General features: G+C 40.3%; 2 protein-coding genes across 4 annotated transcripts; one reads left to right on the forward strand and one right to left on the reverse strand.

Moving 5' to 3' along the window:
* Positions 1-426: 426 nt before the first annotated feature.
* HINT1 (histidine triad nucleotide binding protein 1) lies at positions 427-4,542 on the reverse strand. The gene is made up of 3 exons (XM_030467447.1): positions 4,384-4,542; positions 1,586-1,690; positions 427-857 (listed from the first exon to the last, which is right to left on the reverse strand). The coding sequence occupies exons 1-3, from the start codon at positions 4,492-4,494 to the stop codon at positions 693-695; spliced, it is 381 nt and encodes a 126-aa protein (XP_030323307.1). The 5' UTR covers positions 4,495-4,542; the 3' UTR covers positions 427-692.
* Positions 4,543-8,513: 3,971 nt separating this feature from the next.
* Positions 8,514-18,182, forward strand: LYRM7 (LYR motif containing 7). 3 transcript variants are annotated; one of them, XM_030467450.1, is made up of 6 exons: positions 8,514-8,586; positions 9,908-10,000; positions 11,427-11,499; positions 12,364-12,434; positions 14,832-14,913; positions 17,881-18,182. In XM_030467450.1, exons 2-6 carry the CDS (start codon positions 9,989-9,991, stop codon positions 17,955-17,957), a joined length of 315 nt encoding a protein of 104 aa, XP_030323310.1. In that variant the 5' UTR covers positions 8,514-8,586; positions 9,908-9,988; the 3' UTR covers positions 17,958-18,182. The 3 variants fall into 3 exon arrangements, with proteins under 3 accessions (XP_030323310.1, XP_030323308.1, XP_030323309.1); XM_030467448.1 differs by lacking the exons at positions 8,514-8,586; positions 9,908-10,000 and adding an exon at positions 8,620-8,738; XM_030467449.1 differs by lacking the exons at positions 8,514-8,586; positions 9,908-10,000; positions 14,832-14,913 and adding an exon at positions 8,620-8,738.
* The last annotated feature ends 1,579 nt before the right edge of the window (positions 18,183-19,761 follow it).

Genomic DNA, 19,761 nt, shown 5'->3' on the forward strand with positions numbered 1-19,761 from the left:
GCCACATTTCTTTCTTTACCACCTTTGGTGTTAAAATTGTTAAAATTCTCACCCTGGAGAAGTGGTGCTCAGAAAAAAAACAGTTTTTCTTAGGGCACCTGCCTAAACACTTTCAAGTATCTTCCAACATAAAAACTTACTAGCTGGGACGTCCTGATTTTAACACAAAGAACAGCTGCTTTATATTTACACCATCTGATATGCCTAATCCTAACTTCAGGAAATTTCAATGTGTCACAGTTTCAATAACAATGTTTCTTCCCAAAAGAAATTAAACACTACTAAGTAGTTGCCTCTTTAGTTTCCAATGCTTCATCAAGAAGCAAGATTGTTAACAGCAGACTGAAACACACTACATACCTAAACTCCAGAGAATTCCATTTTAACCTGGAGAATTGTTTCCATCAGTAAGGCACGCCAGACAGAGATGATTCCCACATGCTAAATCTTTATTGTGCAAATGTTGTTCAGAGCATTTATTACTCTTCTAACACAGTCAAAAAAAAAAAAAAAAACACAAAAAAACAAAACCAAAAAAACAAAAACAAAAAAAAAAAACCAAACCAACCAAACCAAAAAATCCCACAACAAATCACAGAACACATTAACAGTGGCTAGCTTGATGGGCAACACATTGGATCCACTTGGTGGTGACTAGTAAGTATGCAGTGAACTCCTGTGGTGCAATAATGTTAGCCAGGAGGCCAGCCCAGCTGCCGACCACCCAGAATATGGAGATGCAAGTGATACACAGACTGCCCTCCCTCGGGCCCTTCATTCACAACCATCCGGAATCCATTGGTCAGGCCCAGCTCAGCAGCACACTTCTTGCCAACGATCATTAGATGCCCAAGAAGCTGGAGGAGAGAGAAGGAAAAAAAAAAACCAAACATGGGGAGAGGGCAGGAAGGGAATACATGAGGCCAGTGAACCATTCAGACACACCAGTAAGCTACTTCTTATAAATTCAGGATTGCTCTTTAAATTGTTATCTGCCTGCAAGTGACACTTTCCTATAAAGACTGATGGTGCATAATAAAGACAACAAAATAGAGTAATAGATGGTTTTTTCAAGCTAGGCTGAAATAGCTTACAGAAGTGTCACATAAGCTAAATCCATCTCGTGGTTAAGGCCTCCGTTGCTTCTTCAGGCAACATTTAAAAAATCAGGTGAAAAAGAAACACTATGCTGTCTTGTAAAGAAAAGTCCCTGAACTTGACATTTACAAATTAAATATTCAGCACCTCTCAGCTAACCTTCCCTTCCTTCATTTCTTCTAAAAACCCCAAATCCATATTAGAATAAGTGGCACTGCCTGTAAACTGCAAGAGCAGACATCAAGACCGTACTCCAGTAAAACAATGCATTTTGCACTGCAGATATATACGTAGAGATACATTTTGCTTTATAACACTACTTTTACTGGAAAACCTTTACCCCATTCCTATTTTAAGCGAAAGAAATATAATACTGGACATCCACTTTTGCTCTTTTAAATGTCAAGAGGAAAAGGGGGAGTGTCTAGTAAATTATAGAGTAATAAGAGGTACAGTTTGTTGTCCAGTGAGCTTTTAACATACTTACAGATTCATCAGAATCTTCTGCTTCAGACAGCCTGACGATTGGCTTCTTAGGAACCACTAGGAAATGTGTTGGAGCTTGGGGTGAAATATCATGGAAGGCAAGGCACTGGAGGAAAAGCACATGGGTAAAACCTAACTTGCTTCAGAGAAAGGCAATTGTTTAAGTTAATCAATATGCCTCACTAAATACATATTTAAGCAGACTATCAGACACTACAAACATAAGTAGAGAACTTGATTTTTCTTAAGTCATGCTTTATTCAAAATCCTCTTATTTCTAAACACTAACTTACTGAGACCTTCTGGTAAGAAAAAATGTAACTGCTCTGTGTTAAGTATTATTTAAAAGCTATAGTTTTCTCAGCAAGTTAATATGCAATTAGGTTCATCATTTATTGTGTCCTCATATGTGCAACAACTGACAAAGCTGAGAGCATGCAATGCCTATAGAAATTACACTTATGCTTATTTCACTTTTTAATTAACATGCTGCCTAATATAACAAATAGCAAACAGATACTAATCATCTTTCAGTTATATCACATTAACTTGGTCAAAGAATCTGAAGGTATGTGACTGAGGCCACATTATATTTCTGTTCTCAATAGCAACAAGTATTTCAGAAAATTATTTCAAAATAATGTATTAGGGCTAGCTCTACTTTAGACATCCTCAAATTGCGAAAAAGGGATCACTTCTGAAGCATGAACTACGTATGGTAACTACTTGCATCCCAACTAATTTTATGCAAGTACCAAAGCTACCACCAGCATCTATCTACATCAAGTAAACCTAAAATTAGGAACTGCCAACAGATGAGAGAACAGCAAGAGAGAAAGCAAAGGAGAAAAGGAGGCTGTGCCTCTTTGAGTAAATGGCCAATGACAGAACCAGGACTTTCTACTGTAACCACCACTCTGCCATCACATTTAGCAGCAAAATACACGGTAGTTACCGCTCAGTTATGCCACAATGAGTGCACACTTGTAAACACATAACCTTACATTCTTCAGAATATTTATTTCCTAGATGCTTTATTTCGGAACCAACAAAGCTAGCCTCTTGTGCAACTATACTGCTTTTTAATTCAATTGAAAGGAACTGCCACTTCTGCCTAGAGTGAAGGTGGTGAAAATCCCAAATTTCAATTACATTAACATTTAGTCTTAGCTAAAAATAGGACAGCATAGAGGTATACAAAATATTTTAAAGAAGATAATACCTATTTTTAAATCTCTGATGAAGTGCTTGCTTCTCTCAGAGAAGGATGGTAAGGAAAGAATGGATTAATAAAATTAATTTGCAACTAGTTAAAAAAAATCTTGCTTTGATGACTGCACAAGCAATTTTTCTATCCCATATGGTGCACATTGAGGCAGAATGCAAATGTCCAAAGCAACTCTAAGAATTTAATGAGCAGATGATAGGTAGAAAATAATTTTCTACAAGACAGAGAGAAGTAATATCAAATAAAAGGACAATCACAGAAGCCCAGGGTAAACCAGCCTTCATTTCAGTAAGTTTAGTTTCAACTAAAACAACAGTGATAAGTCTGAATTCCACAAAGATTTTTACTTTTTGATATCACATTTTGTCTGCATGTCAATTAATGATTAAAAGCCTTCTTTAGATTCCTTCCTGTAACATTTTCAGCCAGCACTAAGAAGACCTTCACAGAGTCAACAAAATTAAAGATAATCTACTACAGTCAACTAAGCTCTAAAAGCATTTATAAATAGTTTAAGGCAAAAATCAAGTAAGATACTGCAGATGCTGCATTCTGATTTAGTAGCTGTATGAGTAAGTTATGTACTCTCAAATCACTCATCGAAATCAGTGGCACTCAACCAAGCACAGTGCTGAGGTCACATTGCTGTAGCCAATACAAATGAGGAAAAACCTCATGCAGCCATTTCTCCAAGCTATGCATAATTTTCAGGCACACAGAACAGACTGTAGATAATCCCCTATTTCAAAAGCAAAAAGGTTCTGTTAATGTTTTTTATTTCTATTTTTTTCAGAGAGGTGCTTAGAAGGGACACTACTTGAGTTTACATCTTGAGAGATAAATAACAGTTGCATTTTTTCATAGACAAACCACTTCACTTAGCTCCTAGGATGCTCTACTGCACCATCATCACTGAACGCTACCAGTCCCATCTAAGCACTGAAATTTATCTTTGTAGTGTGCAGGATGACCTTTGTGAAAACCAGAAAAAGCTGCAAGTCCTTACTTTTATAATCCCTCCGAGACGTTCATAACCAAAGCCTGGTAAGCACAGCAGTATCATCTCCAGATGGAGAGGCACTGCACTTGTGGCGTGCAAAAGCAGCTAATTACGGTGCGCTGGTAAGATACACGAGCCCGGAATCCACAAGGAGATAGATAAGCCTGTCGGTGGCTCATCTAGGACTTCGGGACTACCCTCCTACACCATGTGAAGAGTCCTTCGATAGCAAAGGCTGCACCACCTGCTATTGCGCAAGGCTGCCACACCGAGAATGGCAGGGTCCGCCCCCGGCTGTGCTAGTGCCTGCGGCCCTCCTCAGCACACGGGCCTCTAACATAGCAGGGCTGGGGCTTGGGCCGAGCCCGGCCACGCACCCGTTGCCCCGCACCCGCGCAGACTGCGCCGGCCCAAACCGGGGCGGCCTGCAAGGCAGCGCAATGCTCGGGGGGATGCTGCAGAAGGGCGCGAAGGAGCCCCTGCCGGTCCCGCCACGCTGCCGTCCACCCCCGGCGGTACCCCGCTTCGGGCAGCTGAGAGCCAGCCGGCGGCGGCCGCTCACCAACCTCACCTGATCGTCCTCAAAGATGATAGTGGCGGGAATCTCCTTGCGAATGATCTTCCCGAAAATGGTGTCACCGCCGGGCCGGGCTGCCTGCGCTTTGCTGATCTCGTCCGCCATGGCGGCCGCCTCCGGGCCTGGGCGCTCACACCGCGCTTCCTGCCCTGGCCACGCCCCGGCGGCCTCCATTGTCGCGGCCGCTCAGCGCGGTTTCGCGATTGGGGATTTTATCTGCCATTTACCATTGTCCTCGCCCACCCCAATCTGGCGTGGACGTGCTCAGGGAGGCGGGGGTTGGAACGGAGCTCTGAGGGTGTTTGTTGGCAGCTGTGGGGATGGATCACAGCGTTGTAGCTCCCGGGAGCCATTGAGGTCAGCGCTGTAGTGGGGTGGTGGGGATGTGGGAAGCTCGCAGGAGTGTCTGTGGCAGCACGAAATGCAGTTTATTGCGGCTTCAAATCCAGCCCTGTGTGGCTTCTTGTGACTACAGTCTGTATCCAAATGACTGCTTCTTCCATGACTGCCCTTAGCTTGTCTAAAGGTTTGCAGAAGCTCACACTGCTCTCAGTCCTGTTCCTGGAGACCACGTTGCCTTAAGGGCAGAGGTTTTCAAGACGAAAGCTGTTTGGTCCCCGGCACAGAGTAGAAGACAAACAGGCCACACAAGTGTTGAAAGGCCTTCTGGAGGCACAGGGGCTGACAAGGAACTTTTTATCAAACATCAACATCGAAGGTAAAATCAAAATACACAGGGTCAGTTGGAGGTGCTGGGTGGTGCTAGCATCAGGATGGCTTTTGCAGACAGGGAGTCACTAGCAGTTCAGTGTGCTAGCCCTTCCACAATTAACCCATTTCCTAATGATGAAACAGAGCAATCAAGACGACATTTTCTTATACATAACACTGGGCATGAAATAGGAAAGAAGAAAAAGAATCACACAGATCCACAGAAGATCGAGGTTGGAAGGGACCTCAAAAGATCATCCAGTCCAACACCTCTGCCAGAGCAGAGTTACCTGCAAGGAGGTAATGTAAGAATGTGTCCAGCTTCTGAATGTCTCCAGAGAAGGAGACTCCTCAGCCTCCCTGGGCAGCCTGTTCCAGTGCTCTGTCACCTGCAAAGTAAAAAAAAAAAAAAAAATATAAAAAAATCTCCTTGTGTTTATATGGAACCTCCTATGCTTAATCATAGAGTCATAGAAATGGCTGGGTTGGAAGGGACCTCAGAGATCATCAAGTCCCACCCTTGATCCACTCCCGCTGCAGTTCCCAGCCCATGGCACTGAGTGCCACATCCAGTCTCTTTTTAAATATCTCCAGGGATGGAGAATCCACTACTTCCCAGGGCAGACCATTCCAATGTCTGATCACCCTCTCCATAAAAAATTCTTTCTAATATCCAACCTAAACCTCCCCTGGCACAACTTAAGACCATGTCCTCTTGTCTCACTGAGAGCTGCCTGGGAAAAAAGACCAACGCCCCCCTGGCTCCCACCTCCTTTCAGGGAGTTGTAGAGTGATGAGGTCTCCCCTGAGCCTCCTCTTTTCCAGGCTGAACAGCCCCAGCTCCCTCAGCCTCTCCTCATAGGATTTGTGCTCCAGTCCCTTCACCAGCCTGGTTGCCCTCCTTTGGACCCGCTCCAGCATCTCAATATCCTTCCTAAACTGAGGGGCCCAGAACTGGAGACAGTACTTGAGGTGTGAGCTTGTATTTGTTGCCTCTTGTCCTGTCATTGGGCATAACTGAGAAGAGCCTGGCATCATCCTCCTGGCTCTCTCCCTTTATGTATTGTACAGCTAAGGATTGGACAGTGGGCCCAAGCCAGAGTCTTGGATATATAAATCTTTTCCTTGTATGGTGGTGCTGAGGCTTGGACAGCAGGCCCAGGTTGGAACGGCCTTGTATGGGAATAGCAGAAATAATTGATCTTGTGTCCTTGTATATCAAATATAATTGACACAGTATCTTTATATTAATCATTTAAAATGTCATTTATAAAAAATAATTAACTTCATGCTTCAAAAGAGTGGGTATTAGAGAAAACCTGCCAACCACACCCTGGACTCTGGCCCAGTCCTGGTCATGGGTGGTCAGGAGATGAACCAGATGTTCCACATGGTGTAGGATGAAAATCATCCTGATTTGCTGGTTGTTTAATATATAAGGGTGGACCCTCTTGCAGTGACTTTGGATGCCTCACCTACAGGTGTAGGATTTTGCCACCTGATGGGAAGGGTTCTCCAAATCCTCACTGCAACTGGGGCTCCCCAGCGACTGCAGAACTGGATGATGGTAATGTACCCAAATGGTGATTTATCTCTCTTAATCACTGTCCCTTCTCCCATGTAGTAATTATTTGATACATTACCCTTTATATTTTATGTCTGTCTGCTTTAGGTACTTCGTTCTGTATTTTCCTGATTTGGTTGTATTATTTAGCTATCACCAGTAAAACACATCTACTGTTTTCACTCTGGTGTCCAAGTTTCATTACCATCCTCAATCGGCAAAACATGTATTTATAAACATTAATGAGGTCACCCCTCATTCTCCTCCAAGCTGAACAGACCCAGCTCCCTCAGCCTTTCCTCATAAGGGGGATTTTCCACTCCCTTAATCATCTTGGAGGCTCTGTGAGGGACTCTTTCAAGCAGTTCTCTGTCCTTCTTGAACAGAGGGGTCCAGGAGGACTACTACCAGGGACACTGGGCTGATTCCAGACTCCATGCTGCAGATTGCCTTTGAAGTGAGCCTCAGTTATTTTGTAGTGCCTTTGGGACCACTGCTATCAGTGTCTCCATCTGTCCTCCCACCTCTAAGATCAGTGTGTCCTCTACTCCAGAATGGTTTGACGCACTCTGAAATCAAGTTCTCCGGAGAGGGGTATGATATATCCATAGAAGTAATCTGTCACAATGTATCTGCTGTTATACGGTTAGTAAGTTGCTTCACTAATGGAAAGTTTACAGTAACCTGCAACAGTAACTTCCTAGTTGGTTGTTGCCACTATTTGGTTTGACAACAACTTCGATTGCTGCTATACAATTGAGTGATGCTGCTACTGATTTTGCTAATAGTAATAGTGGTGTTGAGGCTTGTAATAACAAGTAATTTGTAATTTGTAATAACCTGGGACAAAAATATATTTCTTAATTACCCTAGTTACACTTGCTAGTTGTGATTTTGTGGTAATCTCGAATAAAGTAAGGAAATTTAGAGGATGAAGCTTTCATGTCCTGATGTATTATTCAGCAAGCTCATGGTGGTGATCTCCATACAGCCACAATCTGGGCAACCCTGGCAGGGCTGGAGATCCTTTCTGGGCCTCTGCTGCTGCAGCTTAGGCCCTGGGAGGCCAACAGGACACCCTGGGCTATGAGCTGGTGTCACTTGCCACTCAGAAGAGGGAGACAAGTGACTCAGATTTCTAAATTCCCATTAAAGTGTGCAATGGTGAGATAACTCTTAAAGTCTATACACAAACATTTATTCATTTTCACAGTGTATTAACAGAATTAAAAATAATTTACCATGTATAAAACAAATTATGGCAAGTAGTATGATGTGCCTTGTGTTACTTGTGTGTTCCAGCTGTGTGAGCTGGGTAAAACCACAGTAGAGCTTTCGTTACTTAAGGATTTTAGGAATGGAAAAAGAGAGAGAGGGGAATGGAAAGAAAGTTAATACAGAGATCACTGGATCCAGTGTTGTTCTTCAGAAGGGAACAGCTAAAATATTTTATTTCTAACACCACGCCCGGCCCGGCTGTCAGGCTCCGGTGTGTTGATCCCAAGAGGGAGCCCCGGGGCTGCGGGGCGGCCCTGCCCGGCGCTGACGCTGACGGAGGAGCCACCGGGCAGCCCCCGGCTCCGGTTGCCGGCCCGCTCCAACTCCCGAGATCAGCCGGGTCTCGGCACACCGAGGGGTGGCAGCATTTGAACGGCGGCTCAGAGGCAGCAGAGATTCCTCTGAGCGCACCGCAGCGGCTCCAGGGAGCCGGTGGCGAGCAGCCCGCAGGCGAGTCAGACCATGTATGCCCGGAACAACGGCGTCAGGGGCTGACGGTCCGGCGGGACCACAGTGCCGGCGGCACCCGAAAACCCCGCGGCGAGGCAGGGCCGGGGGTGCGGCACCGTCACTTCCGTCTCCACCGCCTCCCCGCTGCTCAGGGGCGGAAAGGGACGGCAGCGGCCATGGCGAGACGGCTGCAGGTGAGGGCAGGGCGCATGCGCGGCGACACCCCCGGGATGCCGGGCGGGGAGAGCGGCCGTGGGTGCTCTTCTAGGGGATGGAGTGGCCTCTCCTCAGCGAGGCCCCATCCTGCCAGCGTCTTCAGGCTGACGAGGGAAACTGGTGCCTTCCGGTACTCGGGAATAGCCCCGAGTCAGGCAGAGCTGGGGCCGCTGGAGAAGAGAGGGAGGAGAAGGAGAGGGCGAGGGAAAAGGAGAGGGCGAAGGCCCCCACGGCGTCATTTCTCCTGCTGCCGGCTCTCCCGCTCCCCTCTTCCTCCACCCGCTCCACTCCTCGTCCTCCTCCCGCTCCTCTTTCCTTCCTCCTGCCCCCCTCCTGACACCGGGATTCCCGCGCTCTCAGGCGGTGACGGGGGGGCTGCTCTGGGCCGGTCACTGCCGCAGCCGGGGCGCCTGTCTGCCCGCCCGGTGCTGCCCGCCCGGTGCTGCCCGCCCGGTGCTGCCCGCCCGGTGCTGCCCGCCCGGTGCTGCCCGCCCGGTGCTGCCCGCCCGGTGCTGCCCGCCCGGTGCTGCCCGCCCCGCCCAGGAATCATGTGTTCTCCCTCAAATATGCATTCTTAGAGTGTCAGTAGGAATTAAACAGAAATTACATCCCATGGGACGTTTTTCCACTGAAGGGTGGGAACCTCTTTTTTTTTCCCAGTAGGAAGAAGGTAAACGGGAAAAGGTTTTCTAGCCAAAGAGGGACACAGAACTTGGCGTTTTGTGTGCCAAGGTCACTGTGGGAAAACGCGAGAGGTGATGGTTGAATAGAGGTTAAAATATATTGAGAAAATGAATTGTGATGGGAAGATAAAAAAAAAAAAAAAGGCAAAAAATTTATTTAAGCCTATACTTGCAGTTTAAAGTACTTCTGTGAGGAGTTGAGCCCCTCTTTCAGAACTGCTTGAAGCCTGGTGTTGGGGGTACTAGCCTCGTATATACACAGATAGTAGCAGAATTCAGATTCATTAGGTGCTTGTAGAGCTCCAAGGAGTCTGTGCATTAATATATCTTGCTTCAAAGTATAATTACTATGTGGTGAAGAACTTTCCAGGCTGGATTTGCAGAAATAATCTCTGTAAATAGCAGAGAAAGATGACTGAAAGTTTTTGAGTTCAGAATAAGCATCTTCAGGTTTTACCATACATGTCGTCTACTCAAAACTATTTGTAAAACTACTTTTGATCTTTGCAAAAATGGCAAATATATGGTAGATACATTTAGTCATATCTCGTAAATCACTTTAGAAAACAGTAAATTTCTTTGCCAACTTTTAATTTTGTTCATTTACTTTCCTCAGATTCAGCCATCTAGGAAATGCTGCAATTAAAGGCAACATGTTCAGTTGTGAACAGAAATGGTGAAAGGGAATTAGGAGTCCATGTTCTCTTTTGTATGTCTTTGTCCAGAATGATCTTGCATATGACAATCAGTTAACTCTTGTAACTGTGGCAAAAGATTCTTACTTAAATATTCCTGAGACTTCTAAGGAATTGAGAATGCACAGTTCATGCTCTTTCCAGAAAAATCTGTAGTGTAAAAGCATGTACTCAACAGGATGCTAAATCACAGATTACAGTAAAAATTGTGATGTGGTCTAATTTATGTGGTAAAGCGAGTTTTGAACTTGTTCATATTTGTAAATTGCACCTTAGTAGTGCTAAAGTTGTGAGAGTGTAATATTAAAGTAATACTTAACTGGAAGGTTGGCAGTTTACATCTTCTTTCTCAAAGCTGTCTTTTTGTCAATGTATGTTTCTGAATTAATTATCTCAAGGTTTACCCAGTGACCAGCAAAGTAGAGGGTGAGAAGTTAGCTTGTAAACCTATAAACACCTTGACATCTCGTGGAAACAATAGCTTCAGAGAAGCTTGCTGTTTCTCTGTCATTTGCAGAATTCAAGCAGGACTACACTTTTTTCAGTGCCCTGCCAGAATGTTTTTATTGGCCTTGTAGTCTTGTTTGCATCTCCATTTTACAGATACAGAGCATGCTGATGCAGAAGATGTTCAGTTTTCTGTTACATCCCTGTATTTCCTCTTCATCCTTCTAATAAATTTTTAAATATTAATTTTGATAACACATTTTAATATTATCATGAAGTACCTGGACCTGTGCTTTTTACAGATGCCAAAACACTGCTAGTAGTAACTTCAAAAGGTTTTCTTTTCACCAGAAAATAAATTTAATTATAACAACTTGAGCATTTGTGTTCCAAACAACCAAAATCATTATCACCTGCAGAAGATGATTCCCAGGTATTATACAGAGGCATGAAAAATAATTGAAGAATTTGTTAATATACAGTTTGAGATCCTTTTGAAATTCACTTTTCTAACATTGGCTTGTAAGTATGAGAGTACTTTAGCCATTTGCATTTCTATTTTTGTTTTTGTAATCAGGGAATATCCAGCAATGTACTCAATGATAGTTCCTTCAGGTGACTTGACTTCTAGTGTTATTCAGGTTCTGTTGGCTGTGTTTGATATTGGTACAATAAATGTGTTGGTATTGATGTATTTTGAGTATTATGTTCATGTCATGCCAAAATGATTTTCTAGGACTGTAGCACTAATACTGTCTAGTGCCTTAGATAAACCAAAACATCTAGAACTCTCTAGATTTTGATTTCCACACATCTGCTTTGGCTGCAAGTTATTTGATCAGGAGTTGAGGTAAAGTGCCTTTCATACTGATTCTATGCCAAATTCTGTATTAAATGTAGCCAGAACAAAGAACACTCTTAATTGACACATGTTCATTTTATCTGGTAATCCTGGTAGCATACCAGCTAATTTTATTGGTATTATATTCACAGGTTTTGAAGCTTTTTAAATCATTACACAGAACCCGGCAAGAAGTTTTTAAAAATGATACCAGAGCCCTTGAAGGTGAGATACTTTTTTTGTGTGTGGAGAACACTTACCTGTCTTTTTATAGAGCTTTTTTCTCTGAATACAGAAAAAGAATTGTTAGCATAATCTCCCTCTAAATTACTTCCTTCTACATTTAGTAAGTAATCAATGGGAAAACTTGTTTGTCCATAGCCAGACATTCTTTAATTTCAAACAGAAAACTTAGGTTTTATACTCAAGTACTAAAGCCACCTTTTGTAAAGAAAACATCTCTCTTTGGAACCTTCCTAGAACTTTTTTTTTTTTCCTTTTTTTTTTTTCCTCTTTTTTGTGTATTTCAGTCAAAGCTTATGTAACTCTACTAAGCATTTGAATTAATTCACTTCGTCTTCTTATATGGGCATGTAGTGATAGAATGAGGGGTGATGTTTTTAAACTGAAAGAGGGTAGGTTTGGATTAGATTATTAAGAAAATTTTTTTACAGTGAGGGTGGCAAGACACTGGGTCAGGCTGCCTGGAGGAGTTGTGGATGCTCCATGGAAGTGTTCAGGGTAAGGTTGGATGGAGTTTTGAGGGAGGTTTTGCAGAGGGTTTGGATCCAGATGATTTTTGAGGTCCCTTCTAACTCAAACCATTCTGTGATTCTATGAATCATTCTTTCTCAGTTGTTTTTTTTTTTTAGTAAACCAACTTCTAGTAGTGCCTTCTATATATTAGTTATTTTTAAAGTGCAGAATGCTAGATAGGCAGTCATATTTTATTCATATACCAGTCAACTTAAAATTACATCTGCTGAATCTCATGGGAATCTTACATTCAAGTTTATCAGGGAGGTGCTATCAAGGACTGGGAATCTGATATAATTTTGTGTTCACACTATAGTTTTTCTGTTTATTTAGCTGCAAGACAAAAGATAAATCAAGAATTCAAAAATAACCAAGGTGAGACATCTGAAGAGAAGATAAATGAGGTACTTCCTGGTTTTGTTGTGGTTTTCCTCTTTGCTTAAGTATATTTATATATGAGTGTTTTACTTGAAGGTTCTCTAAACCAATGTACTTATTGAGACATTGTGAGGGACATACAATTTCCAAAAGGCTTTTAAAAGGATCTTTGTTTATTGATATGTTGATACCTCCACTGGTATTAATAGTATTTTGTAGAATTTTGCATATGCAAAAAATTCTTATGGAGAAAGTGTCTTCTGATAGTTCAATGTTCTTATTTTGAAGATTGTAATAAAAATATGGGGGAAAAAATTGGTTTACATTGCTGCATTCATGTAAAATTTTTGTGTACTTTGCTCATAGTATCTATCTGAACCACTATCACTTAAGTTTGTCTAGTCTTTGTTGTATAGACAAGCACAAGAAAGCTGCAGAGAAATTAAATAATCTTCTCAGTTACTGGCAAACATGGCAAATTAGTTTGATTCCTGATCGTAAGTAAAGGAGCATCTTTTGTGTGAGGATAGAAACAATTAAATTATTAATAATATTGTAATATTCAGGTATTAATTATGTAATTTTTTTCTGCTTCTTTTTTCCTCATGGTGCATTAAAAGGAGTCGGATATCCTGTGTAGGTCACTATGTGTTGCTTAGTGTTATCTTTACACTTTTTAGCAAGTAATTTTTCTAAAACTTACTGAAGCCTGAAATGAACTTATGATTTTAGGTACTTTTAATTTCTAACATTTATATAGAGTGAATAATTCTGTCCTTATCATTCAGCCTTTTAACTGAATGTATGTTGCATTGTCATTGGGCACTAGATAAAAGAAAGTGCTTCCATCTGTCCTTTGCAGAAGTCAATCTAAATCTTTGCATATACCATCCACTGGGCAGTAGTATAAGTACTTATGAGCATTTATTTAGGACTTTCTAACATTTCTGCTTGTTACCAGGCCCCTATAATAACACTTCTCTGATCTGTTAAGTTTTGTATTCTTTTTGTTCTAGATGTATAGGGTAAATAGTAATTGTAATTTTTGATCTGTGTTTAGGAATGTCAACGAACAAATCACACACACATAACTTCTTAATATGGCTTAATTGATACCTTGTTTAAATGTGTTAGTGAAAGAAATTCTGGACTTCCATCACAACTTCCTCATAGAAACTGTCATATTTATTATATATATATATATATATATATATACTGAGTACACTGAGATGCAGAGGAGCTGAATCAAACTTTGCAGGACTTGTGAGAATCTGTTCACTAGCTTGCATAAACTCTTAGTCTGAACACTCTTAGTGTTCTGCTTTAGACAGCAGCTTAAAAAGTAAATATTGACATGCTAAATGTGCATTACTTTGTCAGAATAAAAAGCTGCAGTGTGTTCTGACACAGATCAGATAATTAACACAGTTAATGAAGGAGGCAGGAGTAATTATCTCCAGTATTAGAATGTTAGATGTGGCAGATAAATTTACTGCAGCATTTTGGTTCAAGCAGGAGTGCACTTCTGAAGTTGCCATGGTTATCATGGTTTCCTGTGATCTAGCTTCTTTTGTGAAGCACCTCGAGACAAATGTCAGAATTCCTCCATGAATCTGAAGTGGCAGGTGTGCTTCAGGGGCACTCAGGCTTGCTGCTGCTGGGCATTCAGTAGGGGGAACTGAAAGATACCTGGCTTGAACCTGTAAAAGGACAAGGGGGGAGGAGAAACTCCATACAGATGTCAAATTTTGAGCTCTTAACTCTTGCAAAGAACCACTTCTGTTGGTACACTCTAGTTCCTCATGTAAGCATGTCTCCTTAAGTCTCTCAGCTGTGTAATTTCTGGGGTAGGTATCATGCAAACAAGTATCAGGCTCCTCTTAATTGCACAGCAAAGCTACCAAGGGTGCTTGTGCTTATCTTCTTGATCTTTTGCTAGGTATTAATGCTTCTAGTAATTTTTAGGTAGTGCCTTATTCCTGTACTGCTTTTCTGTGAAACAGCAGTAGTCTTATTTCTTGTCATGCTTTGTCCTTATTTCAAGAGCAGAAGTATTAAAAGAAACAGATTGCCTTTTCACTAGGGCTTGTCAGATGTTACTGAGCCATTCAACAATGTCTGTGATTTCTGAAGGCTAATTATTTCTTTTGGTAGTTGCATGTTGCCTTATTCATTTGCAGGTTTAGTAGGGTGTATAGATTTTATACTGCTGTATGTTACTGAGCAGAAATTTCCTTTCTCTCAACCTGTAAGTTATTCTAGGATTCCCAAAGTAAAAGCTATGTATAGTGCATAACTAACTGAATCATAGAACTGACTGGCTTTATTATTTGAAAAGCCATATAGTGTGGAAAATACCTTCATGAATAATTACATGTAATTTAAGTACTCTGTGTTGTTTTGTTTTTTATCCCTTTTACTAGCTTCTGAAAATAGCTTCAGATGTTGAAGTGATTCTCAGAACTTCTGTTATTCAGGCAGTTCACACAGATTCTGACAAAATATGTGAGTAAAGCTGCATGATAACAAAATGTTTATAAAACATTGCCATTCTTTAAATAAATATAAAACTTGAAAACTAAGTAGAGAGATGGAGAGGGCAAAAATCAATCCATCTGTCATTTCTATGCCCAAATCCTTAATTTAAGCCTAGTGATTTACATCTCTACCTAGGACAGGTGGAGGTTTCAAAGGTACAAAGTTTTCACAAATAGTTTGAAATAAAGAGGCTGGTAAAAAAGAGACAGTGAGTGTATTTAATCTCTTCAGAAATCATGGGCCTCGGGCCATCGGGATTATCAGGAGCAAGGATGACTTACTTTTGGTAGAGGAGAAAAAGACTAGGGAACATTTGAACAGATGGGAAATACATGAATTCATGGGACCTGATGCAGGGATGCCTAGGAAACTGGCTTATGTTATTGCAAAGCCAATCTTAATTATCTTTGAAAGGTCAGAGTGATTAGAGGTGTGTAGGAGGTCTTCCATAGTCTTGTATTTATTACCTAGGAAAAGTTTGTCCTGCAGCAAAAAATCTGGAATCCAGCTGTTAGCAAGGTACATTTGACCCACTTACAAATGCAAAGGATGTGATTATGCAGTCTCTTGCTTGTTTTATGGGTTTTTTTTGTGTACGTATCTGTTTTGGATGGGTCTAAACTTTACTTCTCACTTCATAATTGATCTTACTTTGGTATAAAATGAAACCCAAATCTTGAAACAGCCGTTGTCACAGTTTGACTGTGTTTTGTGTGTGATTGGAGTATATAATGAAGTGAGAAATGCTTAGTGTTGATAATGTATTGATTAAAGGATCAGGAGCACTTGAAAAAGAAATCCATGATAAACACCATGGTAAAGTTCACAGGGTAAGAATAAATAGTGTAAAAAAATGTGTAGAACAGATAGATAGTCTTACTTGTCCTGGTATAATTAACATGTAAAGAGCATTCAGTGAAGCTGGAACTTACATTCAAATGGAATACCAAAAAAGTACACTTTTATTTTACAATGAATAATTCTTGGAGGTAATGACAATGGAAAAATCTTTGTGGCCAGGAGCAAGATATTACTCAAAAAAGAAAAAAGGAGAAGATGCTTAGCTTGATACTGTAGTGAAAGAGTAAAAGCAATCTTGCAGAATGAATATACAGATTTTCATAGTCTGTTAAGTTGGTAAGTATGGTAAGTTGATTAGTAACAGAACATTATTCCTAAATGCCATTCTCTGAAGCAGGAAAAAAGTGCAAGTGCAGCCCTAAGGTTGCTGCTTTAATTGCTGTTTCTTGACGAATAGAAATAAGCAACTACAGTTGAAAAATTTATTTCTCATAGTGCTTCACCTTAGGTGCTGTATGTTTGTTTTGAAAACTTTTTAGGTGAGAGTTTAGTTTGTTGTTACAGAAAGTATATTGGCCTATTTAGTAAAATAAAATGTTATAAAATACTTGGTTTTATATTCGTATTAGTATGATGACCTTGCTTCTTCCCAAGCCATCACCCTACCCCCCACCTGCCCAAAAAAAGATTGTAAGTAAACAGCTGTTTGAAAGAAGAGCTGGGGAAAAAGAAACTAAAGTGTTTCAGAAACTATCACTGCAGGTGGTTTTCTTCAGTGAGTTACTGTCAGAATGTTTTGACTCCAGGTTAGTTAGCAGAGAAAACAAATATTGTCAAGGGGAACATTTTCGCTAATGAAATGCAATTATTCTGTTCTGTCATGGAAGCAGAGCACAGAGCAGTCTATTTATTCAAAAAGGATTTGAAATGCAGTGGTGTGTAGTTGGGGTTAACTGGTAAAAAAGAGATTAGTCTGAGGTTTCTTATAAAAGAGAAGACAACTTCATTTAAGAGTTTACTAGTCATATTAGGTTATCTTTTTCTGAATTTTTTAAAGAAATTGTTTCTGTATGAGTTATACATACATATTACATACATAATATACATATTATACTCAGTAACGTATAATTGTCTTGGTCTGGACCTTAGTCTTTCAACACTTCATGTGCAGCTGTGTTTTTCTTTAGCATTTTTGTTTCAGGTGTGCAGATCAACATGCTTTGTCAAAAATTTACTCACAAGTATTGTATCTGAGAGAAATTAAATTGAAATGTTACTTAAAACTCTTAGAAACTTACTAGATGGATCAGCACCAGTACACAGGTGCAAAGGAACATACACATACCTTCAAGGAAATCCGTTTGCTTGGTAATGGCATATCAGTGCCCTTTGTACAGGATGTTACTTATTACATAAACATACAAGCACACACAGTTCTACAGGTTTACTGTAGTCTTTGCAGCTGCCTGACCTAGTCAAAGATGGTAGTTTGTAGTAGTTTTTATGTAAGTAGTTTGTGCTTTAGTTTTTGCTGATGGAGTAAATCCAATATGAAGAAAGGACAAGCCAATTTCTGAAGAGCTAGATGGCAAGAACTTAGAGTAAGGAAGAGGTTAAAATGTTGTATGGACAAAACCCTATCACATGGCACTTTTGTGATGACATAGTGGCCATGATTTTCATTCAGTGCTTTATCTATTAACCTTTAAAACAGGTGTGATCAAATTAATCACAGGTCAGAGTCCAGGATGTTGGTGAGAGGGCTAAATCAAATTTAGTATTAACTTTTGGAACTGTTGAAGTACATAATCTGATACATTCATGATAAAATTCTGATTCTCTTGCTAAACATTACTGTACTGCTCTGTCATTTTTTAGGGATTCTCAGTGCTATTAAAATATTTTTAGAGCTCTTAGAAGGAAAATGGAGAAGGTAACATTCTGAACAGCAGAAAGTAAAAAACATTGGATGTCAGGCTCACCAGAAGTTCAGATTCTCTTTTTTTTTTTTTTTTTTGTAGTAACTTGGGGGTTTTTTGTTTGTAAATATAATAACAGCTCTAGGTTTATATATATATAAAAAGATTGTAAGATGGTATTTTTTATTTATATACTTTTATTTTTCTGTTACAGTACTTATACCAAGGAAAGATCTGCTTCAAGACAACACTCCTTACTTTGATAAACCAACAAAAAAGCATGAATCCTGACAAAAGTGTGGCAGTCAGCTCAGAAGTTTAATATCCTCTTATGAGATCTCTGAAAACTGGTAATGGATACCTGTTTTAAAGCTAAATTTTTAACACAATTAAATATTGTTACCAGGAAAATAGACTGAAACCAAGCCATGGATTTTATTGTGTGCTGTTATGTTGTTGTATAATTTTTCTGTGAAGGGTACTAAGACTTCCATGAAAATGCAAGATGCGCAGTTATTTTAGCTGTTGTATTACTTTGGTTCATATGGTTTATTAATTCAAGGGTTTGTTTTTATTTTGTGATTATAGTGTGACTTGGTGAGGTGTTTTCCAAATCAAAGAGGCTTGCTGCTTAATTCACGTGATCTAACTTGCCTAGAGTGAATTTATGGTGAGTTTATTTTCTAGGCTTGTATCATTTCCATTTTTAAAGGGAGACTTCTTTGCTTCATATGGAATTCATCATAATGATCTGTTCACTTAATTTTAATCATAAGCAGGTACAGCTACAGTGATACCCAGAATCTTCACTGTGTGAAATCAGTAACAAGCACTGTACTAGGGTCTAAATATCTCACACAGTAGTGAAGTAGCCAGGGATACCTCTCACCTATATTTCAGGCCCCAGTGATCCTGTTTATTTTTTAAAAGCCTCCAAGATATCAATATTGCAAACCCATATGGGTTCTGGCATGGCTTCACTGACTTCCTAAAATGTTAAACTATTGCCAGCATTCAGTCTTTTTTCCTCACGCAGCATGTCAGTGGGGTGAGTACTCCTTTCTGCAGAATTTTAGAGCAACTGTACATACCTTTTTTCAAGAACTTTTCATCAGTTTTAAAAGATTAATGCTTAGACGTAATAGTTCTTTAAACTGCAGTTTAGCTATATCTTATAAAAAAAATATCTGTAGATATCTTTGGTGCACAGATAGGAAATACAGGATTTATTTTATTTTGGTTAGAAGTTGCTTATTCAGATCTGTAACACTGTTGTTGCTGTAGCCACAAGGTTAGCCTGGTCTAACCACTGAGCTATCTGGAAGTTTCTTGATGACCTGAACAGGTACGCTTAGCAGTGCTGCTTAGAGTGAACTGGTATTTCAAAGGTGTGGTTCAGGACTGCTTGAGATGATCCCATGCTTACAGAGAGTTTGGGAGAATAGGTGTCACCTCAGTGATAACACAGAAGAAAATTCTAAGCACTTCAGCTTTTAACATCCCATAGCAGAGACCTGTTAGAGCCTTCTGCCTCAGTTTCTCTTTCGTGAAGTGTTGAATTTGTGTACACTGCAGCTTCTTAATGAAAACAGATGAGGAACATTTCCTGTTCTAACCACCTTTCCCTATCCCTTAAATAAGTTTCAATATACAAGGTTTCTTCATTTTTTTTTTCTGCAAACAGTAGCTTGGTATAGGGAACAACCCTGGTATTAGTACATTCACTACAGTATATTAAACACAGGTGATAGAATTAATCTATAAACTGATTTTGCTTGCATGGATTTGTTTTGTGTTGAAGTCTTAATGGTCTTCAGGTGAAATGGCTTTTCTGATTTTGTAGGGCCAAAACAATCCCTTTCTCCTTTCCTGTGTGCTTTGGTAAAGGAAGCATTTAGTTGCTATTTTTACAGGGAATGCAGCCACAAAGTGACAGAGTTGATATGGAAGTAGCATGAAGAATTTTACCTTCTCCAAGGGCTGAGTTCTCAGGCAATATTTCAGTAAGAGATCAACAAACCTGTCGCAACTGCAGGGACTAAATCTGGCGTTAGCAGTTATTCTTTTGTTGGGGAAACAGTTCAGAAATATACAG

The sequence above is a fragment of the Calypte anna genome, chromosome Z (assembly GCF_003957555.1).
Source record: "Calypte anna isolate BGI_N300 chromosome Z, bCalAnn1_v1.p, whole genome shotgun sequence".
Taxonomy (NCBI): domain Eukaryota; kingdom Metazoa; phylum Chordata; class Aves; order Apodiformes; family Trochilidae; genus Calypte; species Calypte anna.